The following is a 17,778-nucleotide window of genomic DNA, read 5'->3' on the forward strand; positions in this document are numbered from 1 at the left end:
ATCTAACACATCTAACTTCCTTCCAAGGACGTGACATAAATTAACATCATTCAGGCAGTAGACATTAAAAAAAGGGGGAAAAAACACAATTAAGCTGAAAAATAGAAAACAAAATAATTATTCAGATACATAATTGTCTAGGTAATTTATTCCACCATTTAGTAAGCATGTGGGACATAGAGAGAGAAAGCAAACTTAAGACTGTCTGCTTACCTAGAAGAAGATAAAGAGACTCAGTGAATTTAGGTATTTCTAAACATCTCTCTACTTCCCTTGAGGTAAAAGATACTCATTTATTAACACCATAGCTGAAAAACATTATCCTTATTGAGATAGCATTTACTTAAAAAACAATTCAATTTGCCATTGTTTTCACCTGGCTGATGCAAAAATGTAAATGAACGCTTTTGTGAAAAGTCTCTTAAAATAACTGCTATATGATTAGTAACTAATCTCCTCGATAAATCCCAATTTATTATATAATAGATCTAGTTTTAACCTATTCTGAGTTCCATACTCTGATAATTACCTATATGTAAAATAATATCACTGGACTGCAGGGATAATTTACTATTAGAAATAATTACCTTGTGACCCAAGGTCATCAAGCACTTTCGTATATCTTAGTGTAAGGAGGACAATTTATGCAGTAAATATGACAAATGTAGAAATTGTATCATTATTAAGGAATCAACTAAATGTACCTTAGATAATTATAGTGTGGTACAAAGCTGAATTTTAAATCCCTTAATAGTTTTGAATAAATGATATCCTAATGAGTAAAATTAGAACATTAAAGATTATTAGAATGTTCGTTTATTATTAAAAACAATTCCATGAAGAAGTAGATGGAATTCTTAAATGCTACTGAAAAATAAAATTTTAGTTATCACAATTAATTGAACTCTATTACTCTTTCAACAAATATTTATTGATTACTTATTGTATGCATGGTACTATATATGGAATCTAAGTAAAATATAAAAAATCTGATAACAGGATTCCTTTGTTGTGATTGGTGATGAGAAAAATATATGTGGGTGACATTGAGGCATAGAGCAAAAAAGGAATGTAATGTACTGGATGAAGTGGAAAGATTTCAGGGAAGCTACACATAAAACTGGCGGGAGAAAATTATTTTATACCACAAGAAGGGGTTTGTGTTTTACTGTGGGGACAACTGGAGTTATGGGGATCTCAAGTCTGGAGGGTCAGCATAAAAGCAATTTTAGATATATTAATTTAAGGCAGATTAATCAGAAAGGGGGGTGGGCAAGTCTGGCCCCAGGGAGGTATATGGCTTAGAGTATGGCGTTGGCAGTTAGAATGATTGCAAAATGATGACACTTGCCCAATAATATAGTGTAATAATAATAATAAATAAGGAGAAAGGAAAGAGAAACTGATACAAATTGAGAAGTCAGGTGGTAAATTCTGTTTTGAAGAGGAAGATGAAAAGGCAATTTTTTGTTACATTTGGTAACCTTGAGAGGATGCTTATCATGGAATTTTTTTCACCAATAGTCCATGACTACCATCTCTACTTTCTCCACCAACCATCACCTTCACTATCAACACCTCAATCACCACCACCACTTCCACCACTGCCTCTACCTCCACCACATCCACATAAGCAAACAAGAACAACAGCTACTGCATTTACTGAATTCTTACTACCTTACAGGCAACTGTATTAAATGCTTCTTACTTAATCCTCATAGTGTTCAATAAAGTGAGGATATTGAATCTGAGGCACAGATATTAGGTAATTTGCCTGGGATCATAAGCTAGTAATTAAAACAGGAAGATTTCAAACCTGAGTAATTCTGATTCCAAAGACCATGATTTTTCCAATATTTGCTACTTCTTTAGCCACACAGTCAATGAGTTATAATAACTAAAATACGTGTGCAATGTCTGAGTAACTAGGTGTGGATAATTGGAGGCAACAAATGTTTGCATTTGATGAAAATAAAAATTGAAGCACTGCCTGGATGCAGATCATAGATTTAGAGACATAAAAGTGAAATTTGAGGGAGTCAGATATAGAGCTATGAAATTTGGGAGTCACTCATTTAGAGCCAGACTTGAATCAATGAGAGGAGATAATTCAGATAAAGAAGTCAGAAGGGCAAAAAAGATTTGAATTTATGAAATAGTACCATAGGACTTAGGCAAAAGGAAGAAAGCAAGTCAGATAAAGAGTAGTAGGAGTAGAACCAGTAGTGTGTCAGAGAAGCTGAAAAAATGGATCATTTTTTTAAAATCAGCACCCAATAGATTGCCAAGACTACAGTCTTGACAGTTAAACACTAGCAGTTCTCACCTGGGACAAGAGAGAATCACTAGCCACCATGATGTTTTCAGTCATGTTTGCATGATGCCTCCGGAACCATTATAGTATTTTAACCAAATTCCATCCTGCAGACAATTATCACTTACTGGATTTAATTGCTCCTAAATGTTTGCTCATTTGCTCTGTTTGTTCAGTCTAAAGTTATCAATCTAGAGTCTTACACAGAGTGTCCATGTTACCCTACTGTCCAAATCAGGATACATCTGAGTGAAAGTTGGTGCTTTATATAATTATGCTGGGATAAAAGGTGTAATTTGGGATGATTCAGGCAAACCAAGACATAAGATCACCTTTGTCATTTATCTACAAAAGAAACATTTTCCTACACAGTCCAGGTTCTGTAGTCAGGTTACCTCAGCTGAAATCCTGGCTCAGGCACTCTGAAGCTGTGTGTAATAGTAATAATAGCCATACCTATTTGGGAGGGTTAGTGGGAAGAATAAATGAGCTATGCAGACAAAGCATTTAATCTAGTGCTGAATGCATAATAAAATCCTCAATAAGTGTTAGCTTTTATTTAAGTAATATATTCTTTATGTTCCCAATTGAACATCTCCTTCCAAGCACTTACAAAAACTGCTGAGAGCATATGATACAAACAGAATTTAGGAGACAAAATATTTCACCACTAGTCACACTTTCTTGAAAACAAAAAAGTACTCAGAACACATTTTTCCTAACCAAATACATTCTCCAAACAGGAGCCAAGAATAAGCTTTTGAAGACAGAGACTGATAGGAATCAAATTGCTCTGTTAATATCTGTATTAGAAGGGTCCCGAACATATTAGGGGGTAGATCAACTAGGTCTCCATATTGCTCTGCTTGGAAACTTGTTGGAGAGCTGTTAGGTTGTTGCAAAGGATCCATAAATCCATGTGCCCACTAGGCATTGTCTGTAGACATATATTTAACAAGGCATCAAATTAATCGCCATGCTCTTAGGATTAATAAAAAGCAAATTCATTAAGAGCTTTACTGATTTATTTTGGCTGTCACATTCTTTCTCCATCAATGAATGTTAAAATTTCAACCACTATAATGAGTAGAGTTCTTGGAAGTTGCTGCCCCAAACAGAATGCCAATATTCAAAGATTCTGAGAACCATCTGACTGGAACAAGGCTCAGTAAACTTTTCCTGTAAATGGCCAGATAGTAAATATTTGGGTATTTGTAGGTCATATAGTCTCTGTGACAACTGCCCAACCCTGCCTTTCTAATGTGAAAGCAACCAAGGATGATGCATAGACGAATGAGTCTGACTTTGTTTTGATAAAACCTGATTTGTGCACACTGACCTTTGAATTTCAGAAATTTTCACATGTCATGAAATATTCTTCTTTTGATTATTTTCAACCACTTAAAAATGTAAAAAAACAGTTCTCAGCTCATGAGCCCTACAAGAACTGGCAGCAGGCTGGATTGAGCCCGCAGGCTTCCGTTTGCTGAGCCCTGAACGAGAGGGTTCACTCAGCCAAGGAGCTCCAACCAGGGAGAAAAGCCCCGTGGTCTACGGTGGAATTATGAAAGTAGGTTAAAAGTCACGGATTAACAGGGAAGTATTGAAAGTCCCAAATGATGTACTTGAAAACTTTTCTAGGTGTTTCTTCCTTTGCCTAAAACATCTGACACGCTATTTTTGGGTATATGTTCTTCTCATGCTTCCCTACCCTTGTATACACAAATTCTAATGTCACGTGTTCCATGTGCTCCCAAACACATGCTGCTTAGAAACGTTAAGGCAGGTTTTAATGTTCTTTCTTAATCTTAGAATTATAATAATTGGCATGAAAAGGAAATTGTACCATTTTTATGATTTCCATGCTAGCTTTTGCATTTATAAAATTTTATTCCCATCATTTTAATATATCTACTGATTTACATAATACCTAACTTATCTACAATGTCTAGTTGAGAATATCCACAAAAAGCTCAGTTAAAAATTCTAACACCTTCAAGATAAGACTTTATAAATATCAAAGAACAGGAAATCTGTTCTGTAATTACTCCTGATTTAGGACACGCAGATTGAGACATTATGTTCTCGTAAACTAACAGAATGGATCGTGTCTATTATAGGTGTATCTCTTCTTCATGAAAATGTCCTTTCCATTATTGGAAAAAGGCATTTAATGCAAAAGTAGGCACTGAACAAGGAGGTTCTTGATAAGAAAAAAGGAAACTTTCAGGATAAAAGGCATCCATCACTTGTGGTTTCTTCTTTCAATCCAGAAAATAGTATTTCCATTAAGCATTCTGTTTTTGTTGGGATAGGGATTGCTTGGGGGAAATTTTAAAACTTACTTCATAATTTTTCTCACTAACTTAACTGACAGTATGGGCACCCGAGGCTTCTGGAAATACTGTTTAAGTAAAAACACTGCCATCAAAATAGCTGTAAATGAGTTTTCCTGCTTAACAATTACTCTTCGCTTGAGGGTAAAGCCATGAGCAAAAGCTTCTCACCTTTTCCTAATTTCGGAATCCACAATAATCTGCCTCTTCTTTTGGGGAGGTGGTGGTGGGAGTTCCTCTTGGGCATGCTTTACCAGGATTTGTTCCCTTGTGGTCACCATAGTTACCGTTTCCATTACAGTTGTCTGTGTTAGTGATGGCTGAGTGGTGGTGACAGCCTGTGAAATCTGCAAGAAGTATTGAAACAGAGGTCACACACTGCTTGAAAGACTTTAGTAAAGACTGCTTGGAGTGGTGAAGGAAAATAATGAGAAACTGTTCCTGTTTGTTGGTATATTGACCTTCAGATCAAAATAGCACCATATTGAACCCAAATCAAATTGTTTTATCTGACTTAAGTTATGTTGACTGAAATCACAAAGGAAAGTAATCTCAAAACCAGAAGTAAACTTAGTGCCTCTTCAATTTATTGGTCAAGCTATGGGAAATAAGTGGGGCAAAGGAGGAAAACTTAGGGTGCCGTTCTGTCATTTAATTAGACACGCTGTTTAAAGTGTTTACAACACTAATGTAAATTTTGCTAAGGTATTCCAGCACTAATTCCATTGCCTGGCACATTGTATATGTTTATTAAATAGTGCATTGAATGCATCTTTGGTTTTCATAAATATAATTATTTATAGTCTATAAATTTTTAGACAAAATTCTTTGAAGTGTGTAGTAAATGACTTTTTAATCAAATAAGTGATATGCCCTTTAAAAGTACAATAAAAGATTAATATAAAGTGCCTATTAGTCCAGAAATACATTTAAGCTGAATGTTATTCGAATATTAAAAAGCACGCTACACTTGTTTGATTTAAATTAGTCAATCTGTTAAAATATTTGAGTATCCAAAGTTAGCGTTCGATTCTTCTTGGTTTAGAATCACACTAACTTTGTGTTCAGACTTTACAAAGATTTTTTTTTAGACATAGATCATCACTCTTTGAAATGATACGATTTGTGACCCAAGTCGTGAGAGGCCATTCCCTCAGTACACAGGCATTACCAGACAGACAAGTCACAAAACGGTGAGACATCCTCTTGCCTTAACCACCAATTCTGTCTCACAGTCCTCCAGTTATTAAGACTAAAAAGTTACCTCTTGTGATGTTAATCATTACTCTTCCAGTAAGCCAAATTTTTCGGAAGATCTATTTCCATGGAGACCAAAACAGGCCTGCTTTGGATCCACTTATAGGTACTAAATATACACATAGTCAAGGATCTGGTTGGGGCCAAGATTAGTTTTACTGATTTTCCTGAATTTGCCAAGAGATAAGGAAGAGGTTTGAGGGAACCTCCCTGCCTCACACATGATGACCGATTCCCTCAATGGGAAGAAAGCAGGGAAGCCTCATGATCTTCTGATTTCAGCTTCCAAATAGGAATTGACATGTAGTAATGAAATCCTTTGTCATGGTGTCTTATGTAAAAATTGCTCTTGACAAATACATTTTGAAGGTGCTACCCTTTGTGCAAGCCACATCTTTACATATGCCAAGGCCTTAGGGACTTCCATTTAGGTAGCCTAAATAGTTTAAAAAAAAAGACATTAAGAGATATCAAGTTTCTACATGTGTCAAGCACAGGTTTTATCTTCTCTAAGATCTCCATAGATTCATTATTCAGAATCAAGCACTGAGCTTCAAACTATAATTATATAGTCCATTGACAAGTTATGCCAAAATGAAAGCAGAAGGTAACATAGTTTTTAAAAATGCTTAAGATATAACCTCAAACCTAACTGAACTCAACACAAAATGACAATTACATGATCAAATTAATTCTACCTTTAACCAAAAGGAACACAGACTTCTTAAGTAGGATTCCAAGAGCATTTAATTTTTTTCAGAGTAACATTTTTTTTAACCATGGGCAAATTGTTTTTGCATACAATCATGGCTTGAAGAAAATATTGTTCAGGTGGAAAATTTCTACTTTTATATGTGCAGGCACCAGAATGCAGAGATTCTGAAAATACAAAGCTACTTTTTTGCAGTTATATCTAATGTTATGGAATATTTGTGCTACTGAATATTTGGCTGTGAAATTAATTTCTAAAATGTTATAATATCTTCTAATTGATACTTATGAAATTGGATAGATGTGCCCACGGAAGGTAAAGAAAAATGGCAACATTATATACTACGAAGAGACATTTAAGAATACAGCAAACCTTATAAGAAAGAAAAAACATTTTTAAATAAAATAATAGCAGACGTGGATCTGTAATTGTTCTATACTATAATCATCACTATACTGTATTTGAAACTACTACTTCATTTCCTTTGGGATACAGAAATAAGAAAACATCTGTGCATTGACCCTGTAAATATAGGGTATAATTCATTATATATAACAAATTAATAATTACTTTCAAAACCTACTCCAGAATAAAAAACAATTGGTCATGTACTAAATTTTCCCATCACTTTTAGTTATTGACTGTAAACACTTAATTATGTGTTAGAATCATTAAAAATATAGACAGGAAGGGATTATGGAGGTCACTGAGTATAACCTCCTCCTTACTACAGGATTCACTACTTCCAGAGGCAGACAACTCCTTCCTGAGTATGGCATCAAATTTTCCCATTGGCAAAGATCTTTACACCTAGTGGAAGCCTGCATTATTATGACTTCATTCATTTAAAATTTGTTTTGGGAATTTCCTGGCGGTCCAGCGGTTAGGACTCTGTGCTTCCACTGCAGGGGGCACGGGTTCAATCCCTTGTCTGGGTACTAAGATCCCACAAGCTGTGCTGCATGGCCTGAATAAATAAATAAATAAAATTTGTTTTGAACCCTGAACCAACAAAGAGTAAGGTGAGTATTGTTTCCACCTGACAGTCTTAAAGGTCTGAAGCTTGATAATCATGACTCCAATAAATCTTATTTCCAAGCTCTATAACACCAGGTACTTGCTAGAACTAGATTTAATCGGGTGCTCCAAAACCTAGATTTTCGGACTTTGGACATCATATTCAGTTAAAGCAATCTAAAACTGCATAAGTTATTCAGCAGCTGAATCATAATGTTTCAATTAAATTCTAACATCTATTCAATATGTGTCACTACAGGACATCCAGAAACAAATACAATGGAATCTCTATTTTTAGAGATCTCACAGTATAGTAGTGAAGGTGACAACCACACAAATAATTGTGAGACAAGGTGAGTTCCATATGAAAAATACAAGTATGCAAAATAATTGCATGTAAATGTCTTCATGAAAACAAAATAGATTTGTTTTTAAATACTAGCCCCTTGATCTGTCAGTTAACTAGCCAGTAAAAATGGAAAAGAATTATTTGTCTTTAGGTTCGGAAGCTAGTTCCTCTTACAGTGATTAAAAGTGGAGGTCTCTGAGCCAGGCTCCACAGTTCTCAAACAACAGGTCCACAGTTCACATCCTGTAACATTTGAGGCAGACTGGTTACTCTCTCTCAGAGCTTTTATTTCTTTTCTTCATATGTAAAACAGTAATGATAATACATCTCTCACAGGAGTGTTGCAAACAAGGCCTGCTTCATGGGTGTGCAACTTATGTAGTCACCCAGGTCCCCTCACTCAAAAGGATCTCATTCTTGGTTTCATGCTCTGCTGTCACCCTCTTGAAATTCTTAATAATTTTTGTAAAGAATCCCTGCATATTCATTCTGCACTGAGCCTTGCAAAATATGTAGCCTGTCCTGGAAGCAAGAATTAAATTACATAATGTTTGAACACAATAAGTACTCTCTTGCTACATATTAGTAATAACCACTAAAAAGTCCAGAGAAAATTCAGGAATTTTTCTACACTGAACCTTCTTTACTTATAAAGTGATATATGTTAATTTCCAAAATTTACATTTTTCCCATTGTGAGAAAAACTGGAAGAGGATTTGCCCAGTGTCTTGATAGTTCTAGGGTGAACACCTTCTTGCATTAAGGTTGTATAATTTGGGTAGGTCTAGAAAAAACATACTCTTTTCAAACAATGAAAATCTTTCTTACCATTTTCTTTTCCATTTGTTTAAAAATGCACATTTTGAAAAGGAGCTATATGTACATTCAAGCATATTTAAAGAATGTAAAAGGGCATATAACGAAAGGAAACATTTCTTTTCCACCACTGTATCCAGTTTCTCATGGGCAACTAGTTGTATTTACCACTTGTTCTTATATTTTAAATTAACTTTGTGCTGTTATCTTTCAGTTTGGCCTATATTGTTAATTGCATCACTTAATTATTTAAATAGTCTTGACTTTGTAAGTTCTTTGACGTTAGAGATTTCTACTGGTATTGTGAGATACTATTTGAACATTTAAAAAAAACTTACTAAAAGAGATTCAAATTATAAAAAATTAGTTAACTAATTTATCTTATTATCATTTTTATTATTATTAAAATACTTATACTTGTAATAATAGCTACCAGTTATGGAGCTCTCTGCACATTCCAGGCATTATGCTAGGTGCTTTGCATCCCTTATCTTATTTAAAATACTCAAAATAGTATCTGCAGTAAAAGCCTAATAAGTGGTGGCTATCATTACCTCACAATGGCCCTAAGAATAAGTACTAAGTTTATTCCCATTTTATAGATGAGGGGTAAAAATTTCAGGCAGGTTGACAAGTGTGGATTGAAGTTTCTCGTTGTCTTCTTTATACATACAGAACTTTAGAGTGATCACTGATTTTTAATGGGCATAGAGGGGTTGCAGTTCTACAGTTTAAAACATACTGCATAATCATGGCAACAGCTTTAGCTGATAACTGATAGCCAGGCTTAAAACTATCTCCACAGGCATGGTAGCACAAGGCACAAATACCTGATGATGGTGTGAGGATTCACAATTCTAAGCAACAGAAAGGATTTATATGTTGAACTTTATGAGAAACCTGGGGTAAAAGATCACGTGCTCACAAAGGAAGCTGGGTTATTAATCAAAAGGCTAAAAAATGTTCTATCTCATGAACAAATGCCGAGGAATTAACACAGCTAGGTGTAGCGTACAAGGAGTGCCCAAGTTCATGAGACTGGCTTGGTAACTAAACTGTAATATCAATTACTGTCCTGTTTTGATACTGATATTATGGCAATATAACTTCTTGAATAGATACTGATATTAGAATCATAAGCACAGAGTCAATATTCAAAAGATATCATAAAAGAAGTCATTCTCCCATTTGAAATAAAATATTAGATGATAGTTAAGAAGGTTTATTCCGTAAAACTCTCTCTATAATTTTATGTATTTTGTCCCTCACTTCAAATTCTCTTTTGTACACATTGTCAGAAAAAAGAGATACATGTTGGCTTCAGGATGCATACTAAACACAGAATTTGAGCAACTGTGTGAATTAGCTGCATCTGCAAAAATTCAAGAAGCAATGAAATTTATTTTTTCTGATCCACCTGACCTTCCTCTACACAGCATCTGGCAGGAAGTAACGGAACACTTTCTTTAACTAGGGATGCAGATTATTAAGCATACAGAAAAAACTTGGATTTTTCTTGCTGTGTTATTTCATTTATTGTCAGCAAATAGTAGATTTATCATATAGATGCTGAGTATTTTATCTTAATGGTATTTTAATTACATACTCATGATGAGTGAAATGTAACTATTTCAGAAGTCAGTCTTCTTCTAATAGGAAGAGAATTTCATTTTTATTATCATCTTCCAGCTGATTCTGAGATTTATACAATGGAGATAGTTGAAATCTCTTCACTAACTACTCTAGAGTTTTATATAAAATTTCAAGCAAAGAGAAACGCATCATAAACATTTAGAACTGGAAGGACACTACAGAGATCTTCCTAGACCAAATTTTTCATTTTATAAATAAGGAATGAGTGGTTCAAACAGTTAATTTAGCTGTTGTCTCTTAAATTTTCAGTGCCTACAACATTTTATGTTGTCGTAGATAAATGAATTTACAACATAAAACCAATTGCACTGATGCACACAAGGCCTGTTCTCAAACATCTACTTTAGCTGAAGGTAGCAAAAGAATACAGTTAATTCCCAAGGTTATTTGAGCTATAACTTGGAAATTTTCTAATAAAACCTTTAACCTAAGCAATTAGCCAATAGATGCTCTAAAATTCAAGATAGTTAGTCCATGAATTAAGTAAGATAAAAACCTAAAATAAGTGAGGAAATTTTATTTTAATTCTGGGTTTTATAAAACCATTAAAATTGTTTTTTAATTGGCAGCAGACTGATTAGACTTGGAGAGCTTTCAGGAACCACTGAAAAGGGTTGTCAACTGAAAGGCCTTAGAGTATTTTTAATTAAAATCATTGGCAAAAAGATGAGAGGCAAACCAATTGTAACTACATTTCATGTATCAAGAGGTCTACAAAATAATGCTTTGAGAATGGGTACAGTCAGAATGTGCATGTAAAATATTTTATGGAGAGTAAAAACAGGGATCTCTAAAATATGAGAATGAACTCTGAAATGAAAGGCAAATACAGAAATTTTCATCTTAATGCTTTTGCATCTATTTGCATTTCTGGTATTATGAAAAACACTAGCTTATTATCTTCAACCATGTTTTACATTACTTACATGTCTGGCAGGAGTTTTAGAACTCTCAGAAGAACATAAATAATGTAGAACAGATATATTCATACATAATAATCACTTTCTCTATTTGGGAATCCATGAGTACAGACACAGACACACACAGCATAAACATGTACGCTCATGTTCAAGGGGAGGGGAATTCTGAGGATATTCATTTTATCTTTAAGATATTTGTGCTCATAGTTCAGAGCACTGCAAAAATGGTCATTAGGAATATAGCAAAATATTGATAAAATGGGAATAAGAGCTATGAACTTGCACGAATCATAAAATGTTCCTTATTTCTGGCAAAGAAGATAATTTACTCTGTTTAAAAAAATCACAAGGCTACAGAACTTCTGGATTTATCTAAATAGATATATTCTTACGTCTAAACTCATGCTGCCAAGTCTAACATAAATTACCATAATAAATTATAAAGCAAATGAATAGTATCTCCTTTCCATAGTATACCATGATTTCAGTTAAATGGGGAAAAATAATATTTCAAATCATTTAAAGTATTAACTATAATGAATTTCTGACTATCGTATTCCCTAATTACAATCAAAATATAAATATGTCCACCGGGGCACGGCATTTAGGAAAAAATAGCTGAGTAAATTTCAACGAGCATGTTTATAAAAAGTTTGGAGGAAACATAGGGTTATTCGAGTATTTAAATAAGTCAATTCAAGGTATATTTCATTTGCTCTCTTTTCTCATTTTAAACATCCACATAGCAACTGTTATTATTCTTTTTAACTTTTGGAAACAGAAAGTATTTCCATTTTCTTAGGCTGCCTTCTCATCAACTTCAGCATCTTCAGCTTGTGTCCAGGTATTAAAGCCAAACCTGACTCTGAAATGCAGCAGAGCAGTCCTCATAGTTGATTTTTTTCATGTTTTGATCTCTTGCCATGCTACTGTTTCATAAGGTCAGAATCCCTCAAAGCCTTGACCTGAAGAGTAGTCAAAATTTCGGGCACATCATGAGCACATATGAGCACAATCAGATGCCTTGTCATCTCAGTCACAATTCCAACACCCTACTGGATTTTAACCATTACCAGAACTTTGCTCATTCTTTATACCAATCATTTAAAAGGATTTTTAAAAGACTGAGTATATTGTGTCGTTAATGGGACTATTTTTCCCCCACAAACAGGCTGGAATATATGCATACAAGTGAGCTTTGTTCTTTAAAGTCACAACCTTACCCTCAACATTCTTGCAATTCTTACGTAATTTTGATTAAGTTCAATGTGACACGTAAGAAAGAAAATCATTTTTTTTTTAGTTACAAGATACTATTTCTTTTTTCACTCTATCTCCTTTTAATTCCTCTTTCCCTGGGTAGCTTCCTAAGAGCCCCCCACTCGCAAACAGTGATTTGGATTGGGCCTATGATAGTGCAGTTTTGGGAAAAACCAAGGAGTGAAAAGTGAGACATGAGCTTAAGAAAGGCTCAAGCTTAGTGTCCTAGGAAGCAACTTGCTAATATAACTCAATTTATCTGCTTCTGGTCTAGTATGAGTGTATAATGGTTTAAAAATAAATTTTAAAAAAAAATCATAGTGAACTACAACAAGCTGTCCAGACTCACTAAACAGAATGCCTTGCATATCAAGAGAAACTTTTTTTTTTTTCTCAAAATGCTTTCACGTCTATGGCTTTATTTTACCCTCATCAAACCCCAGTGAGCAAGTAGAGCAGATATATGTTATGTGTTGGAAATCATTTTATAAAGAATTACACAAACCAAAGCTAGTACTGTTTTATCATAGATTTCATAAAGTTCAAAAATAGGAGGTTAAGTAAGTTGCCCTAGGTGGTAGTCTCATAACTTTTAAGCCATTAAAAAATAAGGTTTCTATTTTATTTTTTAACCAACTAGAATAATCAAATAAGTAAGATTTTGATGAGATGCACAAGTCTTATTCCACAGAATGAGCATATTTAAATACTAGCAATATACTGCTAGGAAATACTAGCAATATATTGCTAGGAAGGTCTCCGTTCTTCCCATTTCAGGCAGCACTGAGGAACACCAGAATGTTGGGACTGGCACATATGTCATTGTCTTACTAATTCAATGCTTTCAAAAAATATGTTCTGCAGACTTTATCAAAGGCTGCATGTAGATTACTAGCCTACTGAATGAGATTTTCTGAGCACAGAATCTAGGACTATGCATTAGAATCAGTTTCCCAGGTAACTATTATGCAGACTCAAGTTTGGAAAACCACTGCCAATAGGGCAAGTGAACCAGAATGCAACCTTTTGTTAACCCCATTACACCTCCGTGAATATATCCCCTTAAAGGGACACATTTCAAAATATCTTCATCAAATAATGCCAGTGCTTCTTAACATGGTAATTGACCATTTTGCAGCACCAATAATCTATGGAACCAGTGGGTATATATTGGAATGATATCACTGATGGTTTAAAAAGTATAACACTTTCTAATGTCTCACATATTTGTTACATAAATGCCAATGATCATGCAAAGTAACCAAGGCCAGATTACATATAATAAGAAGAATCATGACCTGGTGGTAAAATCACTATTATATCAAGTAACTGCCAAAAATATAGTCAATAGAATTTTTATTATTGCCCAATGACTGTATGAGAAATGATTACAATTGATACTCCTTCAAGTTTTAAATTTTAAATATGAATTTGATTTTAAAAAAAAGATTGAACTGTGATTGAAAATCATATATGTTGGCTGATCATATTTTCTTAAATTATATTCTTGGAAGCAATACTTCAAACTTCATTTCTTCATCTTTCAACAAACATTTCCTAAGTGCCACTTATCAGATGCCAAGTATCAAAAAACAAATTCCCTGTACTGTCTCACAAGAGAGGAGATATATGCCTAAAGCTACTGAATGTGGCTTTAATAGAGATGTGTGCATGGTGCATTGAACTATGATCTGTGACCAATTAGTAAAAGCTTCTATAATACGAAACAATATGGCAGAATGTATTAAACACTATTAAACACAATGTTAATATTTTGAATGACTGCCCATGACTCCATCATCTAATAACCGTATCAGATAATAAAATTTTCTAGTTTAAAAATATCACATTAAAAAAAATTATCAAAACTTTTACAATTCTTAGCATAAAAACACATGACACTACAAGTAAAACATAGATGTTTTCCTAATCTACAGCCTATATGTGTTAGTATAACTAAGCTGCATGATTTTATGAATCAACAGTCTATGGCAGAAAATCCACTGATTATAACCTCACTTGCACTAATTGAAAGAGGTCTTTAGTGAAATCAAAGGACCTGGGCCCTAGTCCTGCTCTTATCACTGACTTACCTTGGACAATTCACTTTTCCTCCCTAAACTTCATTTTCTCATACATAAAATGTAGAGGTCAATTAATAGCCCTCATCATTCCAGGGATCATTCCAGTGTGATGACACAGTTCCCTAGCATTTTGTCCGACTGCTCTGAGTCACTCAGATCCTCATTCCCATTGAATTGGAAGGGATTACGCTCTAAGGCAGTAGCTGGTTCAGTCCACTAGCTCTCACTCCTCCACTTCTACCACATTCTCCAATGTCAAGGCAACCAAGAGAGCCATGTTGTTATTCAACTAAATACTTAGCAAGGACTAATCTAGTGACACCCTTTGCAGGGTTACAGTACCGCTCTCTTATTGCAGATTTCAAAAATCTCAAGGATAATTTACTGTAGGTTAATTATTATCACTAACCTGTGCTGAACTCTTTTCAAGTTTTTGGACTAAATTATCCCAGCGCTGGGCAAAGTTGTCCAGCCATGCTTCCATCTTTTGGGCTACCAATGTATTTTTCAGTGTTGAAAGAAGATCTTGGTTGAGTGAGCAGAGTTTGTCCATGGTTTGCTTTTTCTTTTCTAGATCGGTTTTTAAAACCTGTTAAAACAAGGAAGAACACAGACTAAGCCTAGGTTACATTTTATGAAATACTATAGTTCAATTTGCTTTTGCATGCACTTTCTCATTTGTATAGATATGGAAAGATTATAATTGGGCCTGCAAAAGATCAAGAGTTCATAAAAATATAAGTAGAAAATTATAATCCAAATAATGTTCCCAAGAAGCTTGAAGAGAAATAAAAGTCAGATGTAAAATAAACACCTCGTTAAGGCACTTACGAACTACCTTAATATTTTTGAAGAACTGCCAAGTAAAAATGTAGCATTGCTTCAAAAGGCAAAACAGAGACCAACATATGGAAATTACTTTTTAACATTTGGAGGTGTTCTAAAGTGAAAGGCATGGCTCTTGGATGTTACTGAATTTCTTTCTAATTTCTGATAGAATTCAAATAAAATATCACATGCCAGGAGTACTGAAGAAAAGGTGGTGAATTGAGAAGATGAGCATGGCTAAGGGGACTTCCCAATCTGAAATGCTGTGATTATTTGAATAAATTTGCAATATTATTTATTTCTATGATTTTTACATTCTTTTCATTATTTGGATACAAAAACCTTGTTATTCAGTTTACTGACTTTTTCGTTTTCTAGCATCTGTTATTAACTTTCAGCTATTTGAGTAATTATCTTCTAAAGCTAATTTTAGAGCCCATTAAGTAATAGAACTAAGTAATTGAGTATAACACAAATCCTTTGGAATCACTTTGCCTGTTTACTAAATGCTTATGTGTTTTATGAAGTATTTTTATACCATTCACATTTCCAAAGTTCCTGGGAGCTATGGAGGGGGTTACACATGCCATTTGGTTGACAGAGAATGAATAAACAAAGTGGCTTGTGTGAAATCAGTAGATCAGGGCAGCTTATTCTTTCATTTTATCCATTAAGGTCAACCTATGCTTTGGGAAATCCCATTTCCATCTCCCAAATGCTAGTCCCTGATGTAATTTGTAAACACAGAGTAAGAAGAAAGAAAGGAGAGAATTATTTTATGGTCCCTTTACAATCCCCTCTTTTTGGCAGTAGCAAGTACAACGAACATAAACTAAGCTGTGAGACATGTCTTTCCAAAATAAATGCAAATTTATTTAAGAACAACTAACACTGCATATGGCAAAGAAATGAGTATGAAACAGATGTCCCAACTGCTCATGAACCGAAGTGTCATCGACAGAGAGAAATCAATACACCCCCCCTTCCCCCCGCCACCCCGCAAAGGACACTTTATGTAGTTCATTTTGGCATGCCACCTGCATTGATAGCTCTTAACTGCAGACTGCTCTGGTGTCTCCTTCAATTAGTTCATCCTTTTCTCAGAATCTACTTCACCTGGTGTTCTTTATATTGCAGTCTTACTGCACGCCATTTTTAGGGAATAAAAGCAAGTTTTGAAATGAATTTCTAGTTTCTCCTCAATAATTGTTTTTTTCGCTATTTTTTCTAAGTCTGAAAGAATGCAATAGACCAAAATATGAATTAAGATATAAAAGTTGAATATGAAAAAGGGGAAACCATTTGCGTTGGAAATTTATGGGTAGTCTCATGTTACCTAAAAAGATTTTCTTAGATGATCTATAAAAGTAATTGGACACCCAAAGAGATTTAGTGGCAAATGAAACGAAGCCTCCTGTGTTAACATTAAACCAAATGAAGAAGCACTTAGTGGGGCGTGGGGGGGGATGAATTCGGAGATTGTGATTGACATATATACACTACTATGTATAAAATAGATAATAAGAACCTGCTGTATAAAAAATAAATAAAATTCAAAAAAAAATGAAGCACTTAGTGAACATTACAAAAATAAAGGGGAAATTCGTCATTAAGGAATACAATTAGGGAAAATAACTCAAGGTAAAATAAAAACAGCATTACTATAAAACTGTGGAATTATCAAATCAATATATTTTTACCTAAATCTGTACGACAAAAACACTGTACTAACCAAGGCTTCTATCTAGTAAATTCTAGATCTGTGTTTGTCAAATGGTAATGGCAGGATAGTAGTTCTGCCTCAGTTTGTTTCCCCTTGTTGGCTCTGGGCCAACCTCTCTCTTTCTCTCCCAATCTTTCTTCCTCTTACAATCTCCCAGTTCCTGAAGTACTCTCCCAACATAACTAAGAGAGGGAGAAAACAGGAAATCCATGGTGGTGCCAGATACATTGCATCATAGTAATGAATTGCCTTCTCCCATCTATCCTTGGAGAGCAATTATTTTAAGCTTGGATTTTGTGTGTGTATATCAAATAATTATGATTTAAATGTTACTAATATTTACAGTATAAAAAAAGATGTCTTTCTGCATATCAAGACTTGATTACAGATCTTTGACTGCCAGAGAACCAGAGAGTTCTAGAAAACTCAGGAGGCAAAAAGAAGGTCTAGAAAACATGTACAAGGCAGAGGTCAGCTAGGATTTTAAAGAAGAAATATAATTTATTTTC

The 17,778-nt window shown here is 34.3% G+C and overlaps 1 protein-coding gene across 1 annotated transcript in view; it reads right to left on the bottom strand.

Moving 5' to 3' along the window:
- Nucleotides 1-17,778, bottom strand: part of DMD (dystrophin) — a 2,123,648-nt gene that overhangs the window by 1,436,354 nt on the left and 669,516 nt on the right. Inside the window, exons 16-17 of the mRNA XM_057539128.1 lie at nt 15,128-15,307; nt 4,822-4,997 (exon numbers count right to left, since the gene is read on the bottom strand). Coding sequence (XP_057395111.1) covers nt 4,822-4,997; nt 15,128-15,307 — 356 coding nt within the window. The remainder of the gene's footprint in view (nt 1-4,821; nt 4,998-15,127; nt 15,308-17,778) is intronic.

This window comes from Balaenoptera acutorostrata, chromosome X, assembly GCF_949987535.1.
Source record: "Balaenoptera acutorostrata chromosome X, mBalAcu1.1, whole genome shotgun sequence".
NCBI classification, from domain to species: domain Eukaryota; kingdom Metazoa; phylum Chordata; class Mammalia; order Artiodactyla; family Balaenopteridae; genus Balaenoptera; species Balaenoptera acutorostrata.